Source organism: Cimex lectularius, unplaced genomic scaffold (assembly GCF_000648675.2).
Source record: "Cimex lectularius strain Harlan isolate CLEC.00 unplaced genomic scaffold, Clec_2.1 scaffold349, whole genome shotgun sequence".
Classification (NCBI taxonomy): Eukaryota; Metazoa; Arthropoda; class Insecta; order Hemiptera; family Cimicidae; genus Cimex; species Cimex lectularius.
This window is the reverse complement of record NW_019392869.1, coordinates 177024-198387: the sequence shown is the minus strand read 5'-3', so window position 1 is coordinate 198387 and position 21364 is coordinate 177024. Positions and strand designations below refer to the sequence as shown.

Here is a 21364-nt window from a genome sequence, read left to right as displayed (position 1 = left end):
TCACAAAATTTCAAAGATGTACCCCTGATGCCAAAGTGGTGTAACTTTTCCAACAGAATTGTGTGATTAACTGTGCCGAATGCCACATAGTGCCATGGATGTTGGTTAACAACTTGAAGCTGGTCAGTGAGTTATAAAAATGAAGGAGCATAATAGATCTACTTAGGTCGAGGTGCAGAAGGCCTTGTGGCCACCTCTTTTATCCATATAAGTTAGCTGAAATGTTAAAATTACTCCAAAATACATGGTTTCATTAGTTTTATTTTTCCCTCCCAAAGTTCCTGTTTTCATTTTGCGCCGGTTGGTTATTTTGGGTGTGGTATTATTTTGGATTTTTGTAAAATGACAGTCAATTCCAAACAGTAACTGCGTTGTGTCTGGTGGTGTGTATTACACACTGTGTAAGATGGCGGTGGGCTTTCTTTAATACTTGAACTTTCGTCTATTGCATCCGATAATATCATTTAAATCGAATATTTATTTTTATATTGTGCGCTTGCTCGTAAATTTAATAAATATGTAAATAATGAATATTTATTATTTCTGTGAAGATTCCTACATATTTCTTTTTAGTAATGATACTTTTATCGATAGAGAGGAACGATTCGATATCACAAGTATCGCGACGTCTTTTAGTCCATCGCTTAAGGTTTCATTCGTGTACTTTTGGTGTGATATTTTTATCGAGAAAACCAAAACAAAAAAAGGAGGAAAAAGTGCGAGTCGGAAATGTGTGTCGATGTTTTTTGGCCAAATTGATTTTTTTTTTTAAATTGACGCCTCGAAAAAAATGTCGCCGACCGTGCCCACGGGGAATAACGTTGACAAACGGCTCAACGTACATAAGCCGGGGACGGAAAGGAGGTATTACACAATTTTTTTACAATTTATTTTTGAATTATTTATTTCGTTTCGATGTAGAAAGATTTGGAGTTTTTTCGACCCTTTTTCAAAGATTTTCGATATTGTCGCGTAATTTGTGATTCACCTGTTGACCGTGAAACTATCAAGACTCGTTTATTTCATCCGTTTTCTGATTCAACATTACAATAGTTTTTTTTACGCTTATTTTAAACGATAATGAATTCAGCCCAGTTAAATTTTCTCTGAAATTTGCTCTTTCTCCCTGATTTCAAATTTTGTTTCAGGTCAGAGTTCATCTGCAGGGTTAAATATTGTAATACTCTTCCCGATATTCCGTTCGACCCTAAATTCATAACGTATCCATTTGAATCGACAAGGTAAGGCGCTGACCTTTTATTCAAGGCATAGCATAGCGATCCAGTAATTTTCCTCTTTTTCAGATTCATTCAGTACAACCCGACATCTTTAGAGAGGAATTACAAATATGAAGTTCTTACGGAGCATGACCTTGGAGTCACGATTGATCTCATCAATAAGGATATGTATCTGGCCGACCCGGATGCGGTTCTCGACCCAGCCGATGAACGTTTGCTCGAGGAAGACGTTCTCACACTGCATGATTCCAAGAGGTAATATTTTCCTTATTATTATCACCCTGAAGGACAAATTTAACCCCTCTCAATTTATTTAGTTTAAAATTAAAAACCATTATCTTTCTCCATTCTACATCTTCTACATTTGTACAGGTAATTAGGAGATATCATAGTCAAAATAAACAGCAAAAATGCTTTGTTAACTTCCTTTATTTACTTTTGCACTCAGTAATCCTATTTGCACTAAAAGTAGCATTATTCCATTTATTCTGCCTTAAGATCGCTTTCAGGTCTTTTTCCCTTGTTGATTTCATTCGATATTATTCTTATCCTTAAACCTTTTTCAATGGCTCCTGTCAGGTATTGGGGTCAGTACGACAGTATCAGAGTTGTCATATTATTAGAGGAAGGATACAGCCAATGTGAAGTCGCCAGGAGACTGAATGTACAATAGAATGGGTTCTTTGGCGCTTCATAGAAACAGGGCTACACATTAGAAGGCCAGGACATTGTCGGCCTAGGTCTACAAATAAGGGATGATAGCTTTGTCCATCAGTCTCTACAAAACCGCAGCATTACAGGAAATTATATAAGAAATCTGAGATAAGACAAGTCCGAAATGTTTCGATTTATTCTAGGACTGTCTAGGAAGGCTCAATGAAAATATCCTCAGGATTTGGCACCCAGCTCATGGACTGCTTCATACCACAGCTCAGAAAATAGCCAGGCTTCAGTTTACATGAGAACTTGTGACATTGGAATATTGGGGGTGCGTTCTATGTACAGTTGAGGTGAAAGTTGGCCTCAAATCCTCAGATGGGCGTAATTTCATATGGAGACGCTCAGGAGAAAGGTACATCCCATGCTGTCATTGGGGTGGTGTTTCCTTGGATGCTTGCACTGAATTGGTTGTTGTGCCAGGAATATCTTTAACATCACAGAGATACTTATGAGACATAATCGAAGAATATTCACCATTTGCCTCTCACATCAGTGAGAGATTCTTGCTTATGAAGGATAATGCCAGGCCCTATAGAGCACGTATTGTGAATGACCTGGATGAGGTTGGAATTGAGTGCTTAGTGTGGCCAACTCGAAGTTCAGAATTGAACCTAATTGAACACATTTGTGACCAATGTAAGCGACAAGTACAATGGTGAAACCCAGGTCCTAACACCCTAGAAGAGTTGGAAATGGTTGTTCTTGATGAGTGGGAAAGAATTCCTCAGGATTTTACCAGAAATATTTTCCAAGGAATGCAAAGGCATTTATTAACGGGTGTAATTCGCACTAGAGGTGGAAACCCAGTATTAAAGGGGACAAAATTTTTTTAAACATTTTTATTTGTTTTGGCTTTTTTTCTTTACTCAATAATTGTTTTGGTTTTTAGAATCAGGTAATGAAAATTTTCTTTTTAATTAAATGTCTTATTTATTTTACAACTACACCTATTTTTGGTGTGCAAAATATGAATAAATCTAAATACATTAAAATTTAAGGGTGGTGTGTTAATTTTGTCCATTAATATATTATTAGTATTTTCTTTTAATTTATACATATACATGACTATCTTGTTTGTCTATTCTTTCAGGTCAAGGCATCATTCAAGGAGTGTCTCCTGGCTTCGTAGAACTGAATATATTTCAACTGAACAGACTCGATACCAGCCACAAACAATGGACAAAGTCGAGGCAAAAGTTGGTTACAGTATTAAAAAAAGCCTCAAGGTAAGTCTTTATTTTGAATAATTACTTTTTCATACGATTTTCTCCAATTGTCGAATATTGCATTAGCCATACCTCAATTTTAAGTTGAGAAGCTGTTATTCTGCTAAGAAGAAATGCTGTATATCCAAATTTTCATTTTTTATCATTTTATGCAAAGATACATTTCTTATTGAAACACACATAAAACGAATGTGTCTACAAATATTAAAAATATCTGTTTAAAATATTGATATGTTGTATTATAGCTTAAAACGTTTGGAGAAAATACTAGTGAAAAAACCATATTACTGAAATTTTACTGTATCTTAATAAAAACTGCTTGTATTACTTAGGTAAAATTAAAACACTTGTTATTTTCCACTTTTTTTTAAGTCATGAAAATTCATTTCCAGCATAAAACGCATCAATTAGTGAGAATATGCATGGTATTGAATGTAGGAAATGGAAATTCAATAACATTAATTTAAATATGTTTTGCGTTAATTTACTATTGCATTCTAAAATAAATTATAATAAAAAAACATATATTTGTAAAAAAACAAACACTTTCTTTCTTTCAGATCTGTTCTTTTTCTTTAGTAATTATCATAAATTTTTGGAACTTGAACTTAATATAATAAGATTTTTTGATTAAAAGAACACAGGAGAGGGAATCTATAAATACGTTATAAATGTTAATAATAAAAAAAGTCTTCAGGATTATAAAAAATATAAGTGCTTGGCCAAAAACTAAAAAAAAACAAAAAAAACATGGTAGCTTAATGGAGGCCATTCAGCATGAAAAACTTCAAAGGTCAATTTCTAAAATCCATCAGGACAGTATATACCGAATTTGTTTTTAGTAGAACTTGAAATTTTGGTTTTCAATTCACTTTTGGGATATTTTTATGTTTCTTGGATTAAGAAAAAAGTAGGTTTGGAGATTTCATTCGCCATATCATTGTAGGTTTTTAAAACAATAAAACAAAACAAAATCACTGCATTTCCCAAAAAGCTGAAGTTAATACCAAAAAAATCAAAATCAAAGCAAAAGCTTCATTGCTAATGACTGCCAATTGGACTTTTGTATAATTATTCACAAATATTATCTTATTTTTGTTAACCTGAGGTTGGCCTGATCATTGCTGATATTGGCATGTCAGTGTAAAATGTGAAAGGAGTTCTACAAACTTAAAATAGACTAAACAGAAAACTATACAATCCACTACTGATGACAGCAAAAGGCAGAAACATGTGTAGTACATTGAAAATGTGAGGTGTACCAGATCGAAGGCAGATCAAAATCATGGAAAACAACCAGCTTTATGGTTTATCATCTTGCTTTTCTATGAAATTCAATTTAACCAGATTTTTCTGTATTTTATTCTTCAATGCTGTGAATTAACTCTTCTGTTGGAATCTCTTTACAAACACAAATTAATTTTAATTCATATAAAACAGATTTATATTATTTTCTGAAATGATTATTTAAACTCTTTTATCATATTTAAGGAGGATACATTATCTATGGACAGAGATAGCCAAATAAAAGCAATTGAGAAAACCTTTACTGATGCGAAGACGCCTATTGAGAAACATTATAGTAAACCGAATGTAACAGCGGTCGAAGTTCTTCCCCTGTTCCCTGATTTCAAGTTGTGGAAGTATCCTTGTGCTCAGGTGATGTTCGACTCTGATCCCGCACCGGTCGGAATGTCTGTTCCTGCACAACTCGAAGAAATGTCACAAGCTGTTATAAGGTGATGAATTGATGTCCTTAGGTTTTAAAAATTTTTAAATGAAAGATGTTGGTTAAATGACACAATTTCAGGGGTGTAATGGATGAGAGCGGGGAACAGTTCGTCGCTTATTTCCTTCCGACGGCCGAGACCCTTGAAAAACGAAGACGAGATTTTGCCAGTGGGATCGATTATGAGGACGATGAGGAGTATGAATACAAAATTGCAAGAGAATACAATTGGAATGTGAAGACAAAAGCCTCAAAAGGTTACGAAGAAAATTACTTTTTAATTTTCCGGCAAGACGGAGTTTATTTTAATGAACTGGAGACAAGGTTAACTTTTTAAATTTGGCTAAAAATTATAATCGATAATTACACATTTAACATAGTCTAACGTTAGTTAAAATAATTCTATATCTCTTTTTAGAGTGAGGTTGAGCAAAAGAAGACAAAAGGCTAATTCACAGCCTAATAACACGAGGCTTATTGTGAAACACATACCGCTCACAGCCGCAGAATTCAATATTCACAGACAGAGAGAGAAACAACTCGAGCCACATATTGACGAAGAGGACGAAGAAGAAGAGGAGGAGGAAGAAGATCAGGGTACACAGAGACAAAACAAATGTATTTATATTTACTTACTAAATAAATTAAACATCCCTATTTTAGCCCAAGAAGATAAAAAAGAAAACGGAGGAAAAGAGGATGACAGTGGGAGTGAGAAGGCCAGTAGAAGTGGCAAAGGTAGTGACAGCGAAAAAGATAAAAGTGGTAGTGAGAGTGGAAGTGAGGTAAGCGATAAAGAAGAAAGTGATAAAGACAATGATAAAAGGAGTCGAGCTAATAGTGTTTCTGATGGAGGTAAAACACAATATAATTAATATATTTTCAAAATAATAAAATGACAATTTTTCAGGAGAACAAAGTGATAGGAGTAAAAGTAGAAGTCAAAGCCGAAGCAAAAGTAGGAGCAAGAGCCGCAGCGTGAGTAGAAGCAGGAGTAGAAGTAAAAGCAGGAGTAAAAGTAGGAGCAAAAGTAGGAGCCGAAGTGCAAGCAGGAGTCCTAGCCATAGTAAGAGCAGAAGCCCAAGTCGTAGCAAGAGCAGAAGTAAAAGCCCAAGCCGAAGCCGAAGCTCATCAAGCTCTTCTGCTCAGAGTAGTAGATCAGGCAGCGATGAAGACTAAAGTTGCCTCATTTTTTTTTATACCTCTTAATGCTGATATCATTAAAAGAATTGACATTTATATTTGTCGTTCAGTGTTCCCTCAATGAAATCCAACCTTTTTAAAATAATCTCCATTGATTAAAGTATTTAATTTTGCCTAACTTTTTTCGTTATTATTTTTCTTCACTAGTTTTCGTGGTCTGCTTGACCAATTAATATCTTTCAATTCATTAAGGTTTTTAGTTGAGATAAAAAAGTCAGTGTCACGAGCGGGATTCGAACCCACGATCTTTGGCTAGATACGCCGCTGTCTACCACTTGAGCTATCGTGACTTTGATCCACTCGGCCACTAACTTCACATCTCAACCCCACCTTTTGAATTTTCCCTCCTTTTTGCCATTTTTCAAATGTATAATCTATTTGATTCTCAGCAACAAATGAAATGGCCACGGAGAGCTTTAGTGAAGATGTACTTCATTTAACTTGTTAAATTAACTAGTTTTTGTGGTCTGCTTGACCAATTAATATCTTTCAATTAATTCAGGTTTTTATCTCAACTAAAAATCATGTTTCTTGAAAAATTTGTTAGACTTTAAGGGTATTTTTTACATAGAGATTAATATACAATTTTGATTAATCAAAAATAATTGTAAAATTTTTATTTCTACAATTATTTCAATAATGGGAAGAATTTAAAAATAAAAGGCACTGTAAGGGAAAACCAATTTAATTCAACTTAATTGTTTCTATTTTTTCAAAATTAAATTCACACTTTTTTAAAAATCTTTTAAACTTAAATTAATACAAAAAAATAAAATCAATTCACCTTGAAATAATATAAAAAAAACTTAAAATATAATTGAGACGTATTTAAACTAAAATAAATGAATTCCTGTTACTCTATGCGCAATCCCCAAGGAAATAAAATTAAGGAAATGAGGAATAGGAAAGAACTCACAAGATGAATGCCGTTTTCTTGAAATCTTGTCATCAGATGTTTTTTTACAAGCCCAGTTGAAGCAGCTACGTACGATGTGGATTCTTCGATGTCTTCCAATGGAATGTCCTCTGTACTCCGCCTTTTAGCCTTCCTGCACTTTTGCCTCCGACAGGTTCCAAAGTCCATTGCCTCCTTCTCGTTCCTTTCCATTTGTTTGTTACAAATTCAACTGTTAAAAATTGACCAAACAAAAGAAAATATTGATTGATTGCTGATTTTGTGGCCTTCTTGGACCAATGTACAATATCAATTTAATTTGAAGAAGGCCAAAGAAGCCACTGGAAGACCCTATGATGCTTCCCAACATGTACAGCGTATTTAAAACTATTAACGTCATATTTCTTAGGGATTTTTTTTTTTCATGAACTAGACAAACATCAAATTTGATGGTTGTCTAGTTCCTGAAAAGAAACCTGGGAAATATAAAAAGTCTACAACCGAAAAAGAAGAGTAAAAAAATATTAATTTCATGATGAAAGGAGATTTATTTTTTATTATTTTTTAATTTATTTTTAATTAAAAATTTGAGTGCCAGTGGCAGGGCCACTTTAACTACAATCAGAAAGTCCAAAAAAAAAGCAAGGTTTTTGAGAAGTGGAAAAAAGTTTTTAAAAAAACCACTCATTTAGCCAGGAGAATTCACAAAATAGATTTTGAGGGCCCAAGAAAGTTAAATAAAAAAGGTTATGTACATTTACAGAATAGAAATAATAGGAATGTGTGGTGTGAAGTAGGTTTCAGAAAAACATTTTCTTTATTGTGCCAACGTTTCGATCTTAATTGAGATCATCTTCAGGGCCAGGGATTTACAAACATTGTTTAAATTTAACAAATACATGTAGGATGTGAAAAAAGTGAATTTATACAATGCAAAATATATTTTTTTATATTCAATCTAAGTATTTCTACTCACTCAAAGTGTTTGTTTTCTGCGTAATTGTGTTGAGAGTGCCAGTGAGATATTGCTGTTTTATGTTTAATTTTGTATAAGGTGTCGGCTTCTTTGAGGTGAAAAGAGCCGACGAAGGGAAAAAACGTTGGTAATGGTTTGGCCAGATTATCCTTTCAGGATTATATAGACGGGGATAAATCGAAAAAGGAAAGCTAAATTGTTGAAAAATTAGACTATGTGAAAATGTTTGATGTGTGGAATGTTATGTGATGATATATGTGTGTTATCTATTGAATTTGATTAATGATATTGGCGTAGCTGCAATTGAGTTTACATGTATTACAGAACAGATACATACAGACCGCATCTCACGATTTCTGAATAATAATAGGAATATCACAACACTTAATGGAGTATCGCAAATGTCATAAAAAATCACAGCTCAATCTCGAAGCTGAATGTTCTTTACTTGCAAGTGCTTTCAGCACTTATTAAGGTCATAGGCTTCTCAAAAACTTATTTTGGATCAATTGTAACATGTTGAGGTTCGGCTAATAATTTCAAATACAATAAAAGGAAAATGGAAAAACCTCTAGGGTCGTGAAATAGATATAACCCTGCCAAACTCTACCAGATTAAGAAAGTCGTCGGTCCTTGGTCCACAGAGTTCGAAAAGGGAAAATGCCATACGGACAAGACTATACATAGGTCATACAAGAATAACGCACGGGCATCTTCTGGCCGAAAAGCGACCATGTAGGTAGGTGCTCGTTATGTAAGGATAGAATATCAGTTGAGCACCTTTTCAATTGTAGAAGGCTTGATGTATATAGACAATATTTGGCACATCATTCTGCGTAGCCAGCAGGCACAGATCGCTGTTCTGGTACTTCAGGGCGTAGGGATTTTTAAATCTATATAGTGTTTATTTATGGGTTGTGTATGTATTGTAGTTATGTTAATTTATTGGAATGAATTTAATTTATTAGTGTGAAAGGAAGGTGTTGTTTAACCCTGAAGAATATCGAATTTTCTGGGGGAATGAATGAGACCAGACTTTTAGTTTGTATCGGGAGTTGCAATTATGTTAATTTATTGGAATGTATGTAATTTATTAGTGTGAAATATCAAAAATCTGCGAGGATAGGCAGACCAACGTGATAGGTAGCTATCAAACAATAGGTTTAACATCCAGACCACAGGAGAAAATCTCACAAAAGAGTGATGGAGGAATAGAGAGTACTCAATATATTCACACACACACGTATTTCCTTTCACGCTAATAAATTACTATTTGGAGATCGTGAGATGCGGTCTAATGTGACGTAGATTTAGAAAAATATTTTTTTATCGTGCCAACTTTTCAATCTTTATTGAGATCATCTTCATGGCTCAAAGTGTTTGTTTTCTGTATAGATATGTCATTTCCGTACGTCGTGTTGAGAGTGCCAAATAATCATTAATTAACAGTCACTAAATACTACACATCTTTTTTTATTGTTCTAGTTGTTCTTTTTGACCATCTGTTATTTTTATGTTTAATTTGTATAATGTTTTAAATGTTGTTAATGAAATGTTATTATTATAACTAATGATATTGAGGGTCGACGGGACACTCAATATTCCGCTATTGTACCTCTCACAATACATAACGCGCTAATAAATACATTCATTTTAAACACACGCTAGGGACTCAAAATTATCAGTGCTATCTATGTACAATAAACAACCTGCTTCCTCAGAATCGAAACTGGGGACCCAGATGCTGCTGTGCTCAAGCAGTTCAATGAAGTTAATGGAGGGTTTACTATTTTATGTTTATTATGAATTTATGTACTATTAGAAACAATAATAAATTAAATTGTGACATTTCCTACATGTACTGCGAGGTGATGAAAACCTGTAGTTTGGTCGTTTCTGTTTATTATATAGCTGAAACGCATCTGAGTTATGACAGACCGAACCAGCATAGATAGCTAAACTAACTACAAGGCAGATGGGAAATGTCTAAACTGCATGAAGGCAATGTTTTAAATTGGGCTTGAATTGCAGAAAAAATTTAATAAAAAACTTTATAAACAGACGTAGGTACAATGTCAAAACACCAATTTTAATAAACCACTTATGTTTCTGGAGCAGTTTTTTTTGTAAAATTAATTTGCCAATTAATAATAATTTCGTTTTGTTTAAAATTGTTGAGGTTATAAAGCAATCGATATACAAAATGTAGATATATTTATTCCTTATGCGAATTTAAGAGATAACTTTCTCTGCATCTCGTCACGAGAATCCTTCAGAATTCAACCGTTACCGAAGGTCGTTTAAGACACGATTTTAATTATAAAAAAAAAAAAATAAAATAAAATAAAAATAAAGGAAAAATAATTGTTCACGGAAAGGGCGAAAACCGTAAATTTTCGAAAAAAATGTTTTATTCCTGGGGTATCTTTAATATTTCGGCTGCTTGATTAAGCAAAATTTCAGGTCATACGCCCTCGTCGTTGTCCGGCATCAAGCGCGCCACAGAAAATAACTGTTTTGTCTCTGTGACATTTTATTTCTTCAGGTTCTGATGAGTTTCCTATTAGTTTTTACGCGTTGGCATGTTTTCGTTTTATTTCTACTTATTACTCGCGTCCCTTTTCAAATTTAACATGATTTCACGGATTCGAAGTCTAATCGAAGAAGTCTTCAAGGGTTATCTTTATTTTTAAAAGCTGGAACAAGATAAAAACCCTAAAAATCGCCAAGAACAGTCCTCCAAGGAAATAACAGAACCAGAAGGGATTTACTGGCAGTTTAACATTTTCTGCATTCTTCGCTCTGAGGGTGATGGCATTTGGGTTCGACCATCGCAGCACTACATCTTTTGTCATGTTTATTAATATTTTTTTCATAGGATTCTGTGCATTTTGGCACATTTCGTAGGAGGGATGGCTGTCGGCGGTGCAGGGTCGGTGGGAGAAGGAAAGAGAACGGGAAATAAAGTCAGGACTAATCGCCGAGTCCGGAGCCAGTCTCGCAACATGTCTTCGTTCAGAGTCGTCTCGCCTCTCCTCATCCTTTTGATTTCTTTTTCAATAACATGTAAGTCAACCAGTTCAATACAGAAGACACTTGGACGATACTTCATGCTGATCAAGCAGAACCGGTTTTTTTCTCTTTACAATTTGCATCAACTAAAACTCAAAACTACCTAATATTGCACGAATGCTCTTCTGATGGGATCTAATTTCGACCTTACACAATATTGACTTCAAACCGAATATTTCATCGGTACACTACTATTATATTTTCGGTATCTTTTAAAAGAACCTAAAACTTTGCCTGCTTCTTTAGAACGAACAACGGCAAAAAGCGTCAATTGCAATAATTTTCTGGACATTAGACATAGAAGGGTGAAGGATCGGTTGAAAACCTATTTATATTATTTCCAAAGCGAAAAATAAGTTTAAAATATTATACAAATTATGTTTAAGGTACGGGATGGTTAAGCGTTTTCTGTACATGCAGGATAAAAACTTCAAAGCAGTTTTATCTGTAGGAGAAAGAAGCAAAGTTGCCCTGAGGTACTACAGGAAGTCTTGTTCTGCAATCACGCCGAGGATTGATCGAGTATTGACATCACACAAGATCAACACTCGTCAATATCGCCTTGGATATTTTCATATAATAAATACCAAATAAAGTGAGTCGGTACTATTGACCGTGTTCGCACAAGAGCGAGGGGCACAGGAAGGACACGAAGGAATTTTCTTCGTCCTTAACTTACGTGCATTACTCGTACTTATATTTTACAAGAAAAAGCGCATTTTAAACAGTTTTTTTGTTTACGTTTTGGTTGATTTTTCTCGGATCGAATTCGGGCTGGACGGTGTTTTTCCGCGTTTCAGCTTCACCCGGAAGATCGTACATGTATGAGCTACAGAAGTGGGTCGAGATTTTGTAACTTTTGTTATTCTCGTCGGTGCCGAACACGCCGGTTTCCTATTTGGGATCGACTTTCTCATTTTGTCATCGTTTAAAAATAAAACGCGGTGCCAAAGGATTTTTCCTTAATAAAAGATAAAAGTTGACTGTCATCGTTTGAATTTTAACAGCGACAAATATATAAAAGCGAGACTATGTGGACCCTTTGATGAATAATCGTTCAACTAATGATATACGTCTCTCCATCAAATTAACAAACCGAGCGAGTTGCTATTTGAATTCTTCCTACTTAAAGACTTTCCTTCAATGCTTTTCCCAGTTTAATTGCTCTTTTCATGCCAGTTTATTGTCCTTAATTCTTAATTTTTAATATGTAGTAAGCCAATGGAGTCTTTCTAACATGATGGCATCATTCTCTAGGATGACAAACGGTTGAACCAATTAAATGATCCTTTTTCCGCTTTTACCGCCTCATCCTCAGTCGGGTGAATTGCACGCTTTCCGATTCGGGTGAAAATTATTTTCATTTCGTTTAACTTGGAGGGCAGAGGAATTTTCCACAGTTTGCCCGCAAACGAGGCCTCGACCACAATTTTACGGTTATGAACTACATCGAACTTCACCGACATTAGAGAAGTTATTGTAACGAATTAGACACAATAATTTTAAGTCATATAATAAAAAAAAGATTTGTAATAAACAGATATTTGGCAATATCGACTTTTGCTTCTTTGCAGATTTGCCATTGTACTCTGATTGAAGTGTTTAGTACCTCAGATGACAATCAGTTATCACAATAGCTAGTCGAAGGGAGAACAATGACATTCCGGGCTGTAGAAATGAACAATAAATATTAATAAATTAATTTAAAAAAAAAGACTTTTCCCTTGGGTTTTTGAGTCAACGCTCTCTGAGCCGGATACCACTTTCTTTATTATATAATGAACAAGGAACGAACGCCCTTGCTTTAATCCCTCTAGGGTCGAATTAAATTCCAAATGCGTCATTTGCGAAAAGAATTAGGAAGCGTTCTTCTCCTTCTCCGGATAAAAAAGAAAAAAAAATCAAAATTGCCGGTTAATTTCTTCGGGTTATGCAATATGTGGCACATGTACCGGTCGTGGGTCGCCAAGGACGTCTCGCAACCTTTCACCGTTAGCGGAGTTAGGAACTGCTTTGCACCGATGGGATGTACGCAGAAAGGGGAAAAGGAAAAATCTCGACGAGGCGAACCACTTCCCGAATGTTACGTGATTCTTTTCAGGGGTAGGCGGCTCAACTAAGTCATAAAGACCACCTTCGATTTCGTAACGTCTCACTTGTTACGTCGCCGGCTTCCTTCCAACTTAGTAAAGCAATGCAGCGATATGATTCTCAGAAAACAATTGTACTTTGCGTACTTTTACGACATTCGACAATGTTCGAAAGAAGAAATGTATGTAAACAGTCAATTCTAGTTTCGGATAGGATTTATTTACAATACTAAAATCATATACAGAATGTATTCACAATAGTTTGAATAACAATGTAAGCTTTTGTGATTTAAAAGCACAAATGAACAATGTCTATACGACCTGAGAGTCAGAAACGAAAGGAAAGGATCGTGTTAAGGATGTGCCATACCCGAGTGACCCAAGAACACCTGCTTTTGGGAAAAACCCCCGCAGGTGCCCTGTTTGTCTTGGTTGGTCAGTGTGTCACAACTGTTAAAAGAGTGCCATGCCTTGGCTCGTTAAGGAGTAAGTAGGCATGAGCCCTGACATGTATTATATCTATCGACCACTTTTCTATTCACGAATACTCCGTATCACGTTATGGTCTGAGTTAAAAAGAAAATTCAGATGTTACTGCCAAGCTCTCGACCTATTTTAATAATTGACATAATCAAGTTTTTCACAGACGATTTCAAATTTCTTTGAAAACCGTCTCAGTCCTACATCGCCAGGGATGTAACACTATTGCATGTACTGTAGATTTGGTTTGGTCTGTTACTATAACATGCCTCTCAAAATCTCAGCTGATAATCGCCTAGGCAATAAGTGTACTCTTATCGTTTTATTTGATTTTTACAATATTTCGGCTCTGTAAATCATAATTTGCTTATTTTGCAACTGAAGCCTTTTTGATTTTTATTGTCTGTAGAGAACTGAGAGAGTTTAAGCTTCAAATTCTATCTCCTCTTCTCTCTCTCTCAATTTCAGCTGGTGTACCCCATGGCTCTATTCTTGGACCTTTACTCTTTTCCATGTTTCTAAATGATTTTCCATTAGTTCTTAATATCTTCCAATGCTGATGAAACTCAGCTTTACATTCAATCTCTGAAGCTATTTCTCTGCCGTGACCTTCATTCTCTTAACCAATGGTCAGCAAATAACAGTATTATTTTAAACTCTTAAAAATTTCAGTCTTTATTAAGTATCAATAAACCGATTAATACAGACTGTCTATTCCTCTCATCATATCAATGGTTCCCCTATTAATTTTGTCCTATGTCAAAAATCTCGGTGTTATTTTTAACGGGGCATGACCACGTGAGCTCCATTAAGGTAAAAGGTCAAGTCAAGCCTCCATTTTATTGGACGACTTAACTTTTTCATTCCAAAGAAAACTATAGTTATTATTAAATCTCTAAAAATCCCTTTATTCTCTATTGTAGCGCTATTTTTCAATTTCCTCAGCTTCTCAATCTGCTCATCGACTTCAAATTGCTTATCCTTCCTCCATTAGGCACTGCTATGATCTTAAACCAAGAGATCCTATATAAATGCTCCAGCAACCTTAGCATTCTAAAAACTTAAAAACTTAGAGTTTCAATATACGTACATATTTAAAATTAAATCAAATAAATATCCTCGGTATCTATATTCTTTTTCCACATTTTTTATCTAAACGCACCAATCACATCCTAAACACATACACACCCTAAGACTTATGGAATTTGCTTCCCCGCGAAGTACGTTCTGCTTCCTCGCTGCCTTGTATCAGATTCATGGCATCTGAGCTTTTAAAAATACATCTCATTTTCCTTTTCTTGGTCCAATTTCGTTTTGCCTTTTTTCTTTTTCTGCTTTTCTTTCGAAGTGTGGTTTCGTCATTCGATTATACCTAATTAATATTTTAAAGAATATATTAATGTCATTATTGTTTTGTATATTTTATTATTGCTATTATGTTATTATGTTTATACAACTAAATTAATTTCTAATACATATACTTGGGCCCTACTTATACTTTTAAAATAAATAAATATTACGCTGGTATTAGGCAATAGATGTCACCCTGAGTTTTGCTCTTTTGTCTGCATTTTGGTCAAGGGCATGATTTCCAGTTGAAGGGATGTTCTGGCGTTAAACCAAACCACGGTTTGACAAATCCAGGTTTCATTTCCTTTATAAAAAATAGATTGATTATTCTTATGTAATAGTCCATCAAATATTGGGTTCCTTGTCTTATGTGTTATGACTACCTTCAGGCTTTTTTTCAGCCACCACAGTGGCTTCTCGATTTAATTTGCAGACTGAGCCTTTTTTCCTTTTAGGCCTTCACAGTAACGTATAATATGTGCTACGGTTTCCTCTTTTGCAGGACCTAGTCTATTCTTCTGATATTATTTTCAAGTGCCTATTAGGTTGGAAATGTCTAGTTAACAGGCGTGCAACCAATCTTGGGTTTTGTCCGGCTTTGTACCGTATGTCTGCCGTAATTTGAGGCGAGAATTTTTTGGACGAATCTTTTGCCTAACTCTGACCTGAAGTGTCCAACCGGGTTTGAGTTTTTAACTTAATCCATTTGGTAATTAATAATTTTACAGAAGAGTTCGGTTCTACTGGTCGAGGCTGGTTTATCTTCCTCTTTCTGTCCTGTGTACCCTGAGAAATCTGTCAAGTGACTGTTCTCCTACAGGACTCAACGAAGTCTGATTCCAATGAAAATGGGCATATTAACCTTTTAATTTTTTTTTTTTTACATTTTTAAATGGGATGTGCAATTTGAAAAGACCACTCCCGCTGGGGTTGGCATAATTAGGATTCCGCAGTAGATATACGCTGTTAAAAATCCAATGGTTTGATGATTGTCTACTTAAGCCTATAAAATATAGTATATTATATCTAGTGGATGGCCTTTACTTCTGAGATACCATTTTCGTTTCTGTGATAAGACGTATATAATCGAGCATTTGTTATTAAGTCCACTGGAATTCCAAATGCCAATTGTGATACTCTTACTGATTTGGTAATTTAACGTTTTTTTGTAAAACCCATATTCGTCAGCTGTATGTTGCCTTAAAGGCAGACAACAAAAATTTTGAGTGTGCCTGAATTTTTTGAACTTTTTACAATTCTGTTATTTATTAGAAATTAATCGGATTGGGTTTCAAATAAATAAATAAATTTAAAAACAGTTGCGAATTTATATTCTTGCATCGTGTCACAAGTCATTATAAATGAAAGAAAGTTTAAGATATCGATAAAACGTTTTTAAAAACAGGTTTCAGAGCCTTGTTTTAAGTACAACTTGGTACGTAGAGTTTGTTAGCATGTATTACATTTTGAAAATGTTGCCTTGACTTATGCTGATTTTAAAGTTAAAATCCAAAAGGTTTTGATGTGATGGATTTGTGAATTATCCGCTGGCAATTTAATTTATGTAAAAGTCATGAAGGCTTCTAGTTCCAGGTATTAGCAAAACTCGTTTCTTGCCAGGAAACTTATTCTGGAATGCGGTTGTAAGTTATGGAATAATTATCTAATTTATAAATAGCTCGATATGTTCGATATGCAATTAAATTGTTATTAATGGGGAAATCTATCCCAGGTCGGTGCTTTTATTTAATAAAATATGCTTTTTGTTTTTACAGACGGCCAATTTAAATGCCCGAGTAAGCATGGGCAGTTCGAAGACTCGAACCAGTGCGACAAGTACTATGAGTGCGAGGAGGGCGTCGCGACGGAGAAACTCTGCCCGGATGGACTAGTCTTCGATCCTCTGAACAGAAAGGTCAACAAATGCGACCAACCTTTCAACGTCGACTGTGGCGACAGGATTGAGCTACGTAAGTCGAATCACTGAGAACCGAGGCCGACAAAGGGTCATTATTGTTTTACAACAAAAGTGTTGATGATGATGGTGAAAGTGGGCTCCGCTGTATAAGGATACAAATCCTGGGTCAACAGCTTAAAAAATTACCCTGACGTAACATTCTTTTTATTCAATCGGTACGAACTTTCCGTTTGACGAACTGTTGGTACAGCCACTGACGCGTACAGACAAAATGGCAACATGAACGATAAAGTGTGTCTTATACGGAAGTTTACTTATACACAATATATGCATGTCGATGCTTGACAAAACATGATAACAAAGAGAACAAAAATATCTAAGTTAAGAGGACACACGGTAGGGTGAGAGGATGAGTGTGATGAGAGTTAAAGGGAGGTTTAATAAGTATGATGCCATACAGTAGTAACCATGTTTTATTGTTCAATGTACTAGTGGATCTTGAGAACAAATGACTTTTTACTGCTTGGTCCGCTTATTCATTCACATTGGGCAATCTTTCGTACAAGAAATTTGCTTCGACTTTTTATATAAACCAATCTAACAACTTCAAAAGTCGCGCTTTGTAATTTGTGTCATTGATATGTTGTGAGGTTCAGCATATTGACGGCTTTGTTTTAAACGATGCATACCCCTTTCGCAGTATGTTGCATGTTGCTGCCTGACAAGATATGAAATTCGTACAAATGGAATAAAGGGTGAAAGAGGTCAACACGGAGTTAGTAAGAGAAATGAGAGTGATGTTGAGTGAATAATACATTGACGAACAACTTTTTTTTTAAATTTGACATAGCGCTTTATGTTTTCGTGGGATTTCAGAGGCTCCCAAGTCGAACCATCTTTGCCCCAGGAGAAACGGCTACTTCGCCCACCCAGAACCAAGCGTCTGTCACATTTTCTACAACTGCATCGAGGGAGATGCGACTGAGATAGTATGCCCCACTGGGCTGCACTTTGACGAATATTCCGGCACCTGCGTCTGGCCGGATTCTGCAGGAAGGACTGGTTGTGGTCAGACCGAAACAAGTACGTTAAAAAATCTAACCATGATACAATATTTATTTCATATGTCCTTTTCCTTAAAGAATTCGGTAGTGATCGTGTGGAGAAATTTATGTAGAAAGCAGAAATTTATGTATCTGTTAAGACGTTACGTCAATAGGAGAGGCGTCACGTCGTTCTTCGATAATTGTGAGCCCACAGAAAACATCTTTCAATATGACCCAAACTGGTCAACATAGGTTTATGAAACCTGGCCAATTTATGGAACAGTCTATAATATATTGAGTAATTTAGTCAAAAACAGGTGTAAAATAATCAACAGAAAACGCTCCTTATTTTACTTAAGAAATTGTATCCTTTGAGAAATTTGAGTTTAAAATAGATACTGTAACGTTAATTGGCAACCGTAGCTTGGTCGTTTTCTTCATTTTTATCCTGCAAACTAGGATATGCACGTTACCATAATGGTTAACAGGCCAAATGATCAGAAATCACCAGTCGAAAAGAGGAAACTTTACAATAATACAATAATACAATATAAATATAAAAAGTAATATATGTATACAGGGTGAATTGCTACTCGTGCTACAAACTTCTCCAGTAGATTCTTCACCCTAAAATGAACAAAAAAGTTCATATTGTCCATGGTCCNGTTGAGAATCGGACCATGGACAATATGAACTTTTTTGTTCATTTTAGGGTGAAGAATCTACTGGAGAAGTTTGTAGCACGAGTAGCAATTCACCCTGTATAGTTAATTCGGAGGAGTTTCTGGATTTTTTTTAAATTTTCACTATTTATTATGTTTAGTCGTATGTTTCTGTTACACACGATGTGCATAATCTGTCATTTACCAAGGATATCTCATAATCTGTCCCACCTTGGATTAAATTGCCCGTCCATAATGAACGCCATTTTATCTAATTGTATGATCTAAATTTTTAAAATATTTTGATCAATCAATCGACTTTTTAAATTGTCTTTATCATAATTACTTTTATTTTCGGAACTTAAGAAGTTAATTTTTTTAAATTAAATTGGATTATAAAATGACGAAATTTTCAACTATTACATCACAAATTTCTCTTATAGACTTTTTTATTCGAAGTTCATTATTATACTACTTCAATTGAATCCATAATTAATTCATCTTGTCATACATTTACATTAATTATCCCGTGTTTCCTTTGGTAGGGTTGCCATCGTCAATGCATCATTTCTGGTTAGTTGTTCCAATGATCTCTTTTGAGTTCTCTCGTTCGTTTTGTCTTTGGTTGACATTTTTTTTCGTTTTCTTTGAAAGAAACTTTCTTTCATTTAATTTTGGACGTGAAACTTAAATGGCCATACCTTAATTTACAACTAATGTCCGACGGTTCTGTATTCATTTCTTTCCTCACTTCTCCTTTCCTAATTTGGTCCTTTTGCCTTTTAAACACATTTTAAAGGTCATTTTCAGCAGCCCTGATTCACGCAAGTATTTTGTCAGAAGTCCAAAAGAGCATACCAAAGGAGATTTTTATACTAAATCAAAGTTTCTCTTTTTTGGATTCCTCTGAGGGGCTATTATTTATTTCAGAATTTCTAACAGAATGAAGCATTAGTTGCTTTTCTAGCTTGTTTGCTTCTGATTTGCACTTCAGGCTGACAGCCACCTTCGTCCTTATTCAAACTTTGTATCCTTGGCCATCGATAACTTTCATTCTCCAGCAACAGCTATTCTTTGTTTTGTCAAAAATCCAATGTTTTTTTGTTTTGTAAAAAATTTTTTTTAAGTTTTCCGCCGTAGACCCAAGTCACGCACGCTGCATGAGGGGCGATGGAGGTGCTACGTCACTATCGGCCCCTCCCCATTCATACCATTGATTACACTCATTCTGTTTGGTAGATGGAGTACTCGATAGTCCTTCATCGACCTGTTTCCTATAATAAACTAATCTAAATTGGGGTCGATGGGGATGTTTATAAAATTTCCGTCATCGGCCCAAGTCTTACACACAACCTGAGAGACAATGGAGAGGCTAATTCGCCATCAGCCCCTCCCCATTCACACCAATAAATACATTTACTCATACAAGACACAGAAACACAAAACACATATTTTGAAGGCTATATACAATAAAAAATTCCCAATTCCCCTAAAAAGAGGAACAGGGGACCCTGAAACTCGCTGCCGTGTTCGAGAACTATTCTTAAATCCGGCGGCATGCCTACACGCTCTCTGTATGGAGCCAAGGCATGATACGCCTCTATTATGTGGGACACATCGAGCAAACTTTCTCTGCATAAGGGGCAACTGCGAGGGCTGTGGCTCAAAAGCAGGTGCCCGTGTGTCAACCGCGTATGGCCAATCCTCAGTCGGGTGAGGACGATCCTTCGTCTCCTGCATAGGAACGTTATCGTAAGATTTTTCCATCCCTATCTCTATAAAGATTAAATGGAACTCTAGATCTCTGGATCAACAGCTTTAGCTTTTATTCTGTTTTTGTATGAAATTGAAACAATCATAATGAATTTCTTAAGAAAGAGTTCCATATTTACACTCATATTACCCAGCATTCTTTGTTCCTTGTCTGTTGTTGACTCTTTAGCTAATTTAGCTCAATCATTTTTTTGAGCTGCAAATTTCGAATAAAAATTAATAATGCTTTTCAGTCAAGCTGAAGGACGGATTTTCGTGTCCAAAAGAGCAGACGAGCAACGCACATGGGCAAACTGTGGCTCACCCGGTCTACGCCCACCCTGAGGACTGTCAGAAGTTCTACGTCTGCCTCAATGGAGTCACACCTCGTGAACAGGGATGTTCGACGGGCGAGGTCTACAACGAGGAGTCTCAAAAGTGCGACACTCCTGAGAACGTACCTGGATGGTGAGCATCTTTCTGCTCCTATTCGACGCTTTTTTATTATGTTCTTTTTTTATTTATAGTATTTTTTTTTTCATAGCGAGGATTGGTTCAAAGACGATCCCAAGGCAGCCCCTGTGGGAAAGAAGAGGTCAAGAAGAAGCGCGTGATTGCCTCAGATGGCGTCACTATAAAGACTGGTGCAAGAAATCATTTTCTATACATAACAAAATAAAGTTTTTGGTATTAGTTTTTTATTTTACGTCATTTGTAAACGGGAACAACTTTAGTTTACATTAAAAAAAATATTTAAAATTATAATATTTATGTTTTAGAATATTTTTTTTAAATATTAAAGAATATTCAAATAAAAATGCTGTACCACATCGATATGTAATTTGTACAATAAGATTTTTGTTAAAATTGTTTTTTTGAACTATTATTGGTTTTAAATTAAACACTTGCTTGTGGCGGAAATGTTAATTTTCATGCAGATAAAAACTTGATTTTAAATAAAAAAAATTTATTTTTATTTTATTTCCAAAAGTGAATTTTATATTTAG

At 35.2% G+C, this 21364-nt stretch overlaps 1 protein-coding gene across 2 annotated transcripts; it reads left to right on the top strand.

Moving 5' to 3' along the window:
• Positions 1–626: 626 nt before the first annotated feature.
• LOC106668192 (RNA polymerase II-associated factor 1 homolog) lies at positions 627–21058 on the top strand. Of its 2 annotated transcripts, XM_014396723.2 has the most exons (14): positions 627–864; positions 1149–1241; positions 1305–1493; positions 3049–3184; positions 4676–4923; positions 4995–5237; positions 5332–5510; positions 5577–5768; positions 5824–6066; positions 10934–11053; positions 16755–16949; positions 17774–17980; positions 20612–20825; positions 20902–21058. In XM_014396723.2, exons 1-14 carry the CDS (start codon positions 791–793, stop codon positions 20969–20971), a joined length of 2403 nt encoding a protein of 800 aa, XP_014252209.2. In that variant the 5' UTR covers positions 627–790; the 3' UTR covers positions 20972–21058. The 2 variants fall into 2 exon arrangements, with proteins under 2 accessions (XP_014252209.2, XP_014252214.2); XM_014396728.2 differs by lacking the exons at positions 627–864; positions 1149–1241; positions 1305–1493; ... (4 more) ...; positions 5577–5768; positions 5824–6066 and adding an exon at positions 10784–10809 and having other exon boundaries at positions 10866–11053.
• Positions 21059–21364: the final 306 nt, after the last annotated feature.

Bases quoted from the DNA above. Each gene is read 5' to 3' on its own strand.
- LOC106668192 (XM_014396723.2), top strand. From the start codon at position 791: ATGTCGCCGACCGTGCCCACGGGGAATAACGTTGACAAACGGCTCAAC. The intron at 5,238-5,331 runs GTTAACTTTTTA...ATCTCTTTTTAG, and splicing joins TTTAATGAACTGGAGACAAG to AGTGAGGTTGAGCAAAAGAA. The intron at 17,981-20,611 runs GTACGTTAAAAA...AATGCTTTTCAG, and splicing joins TTGTGGTCAGACCGAAACAA to TCAAGCTGAAGGACGGATTT.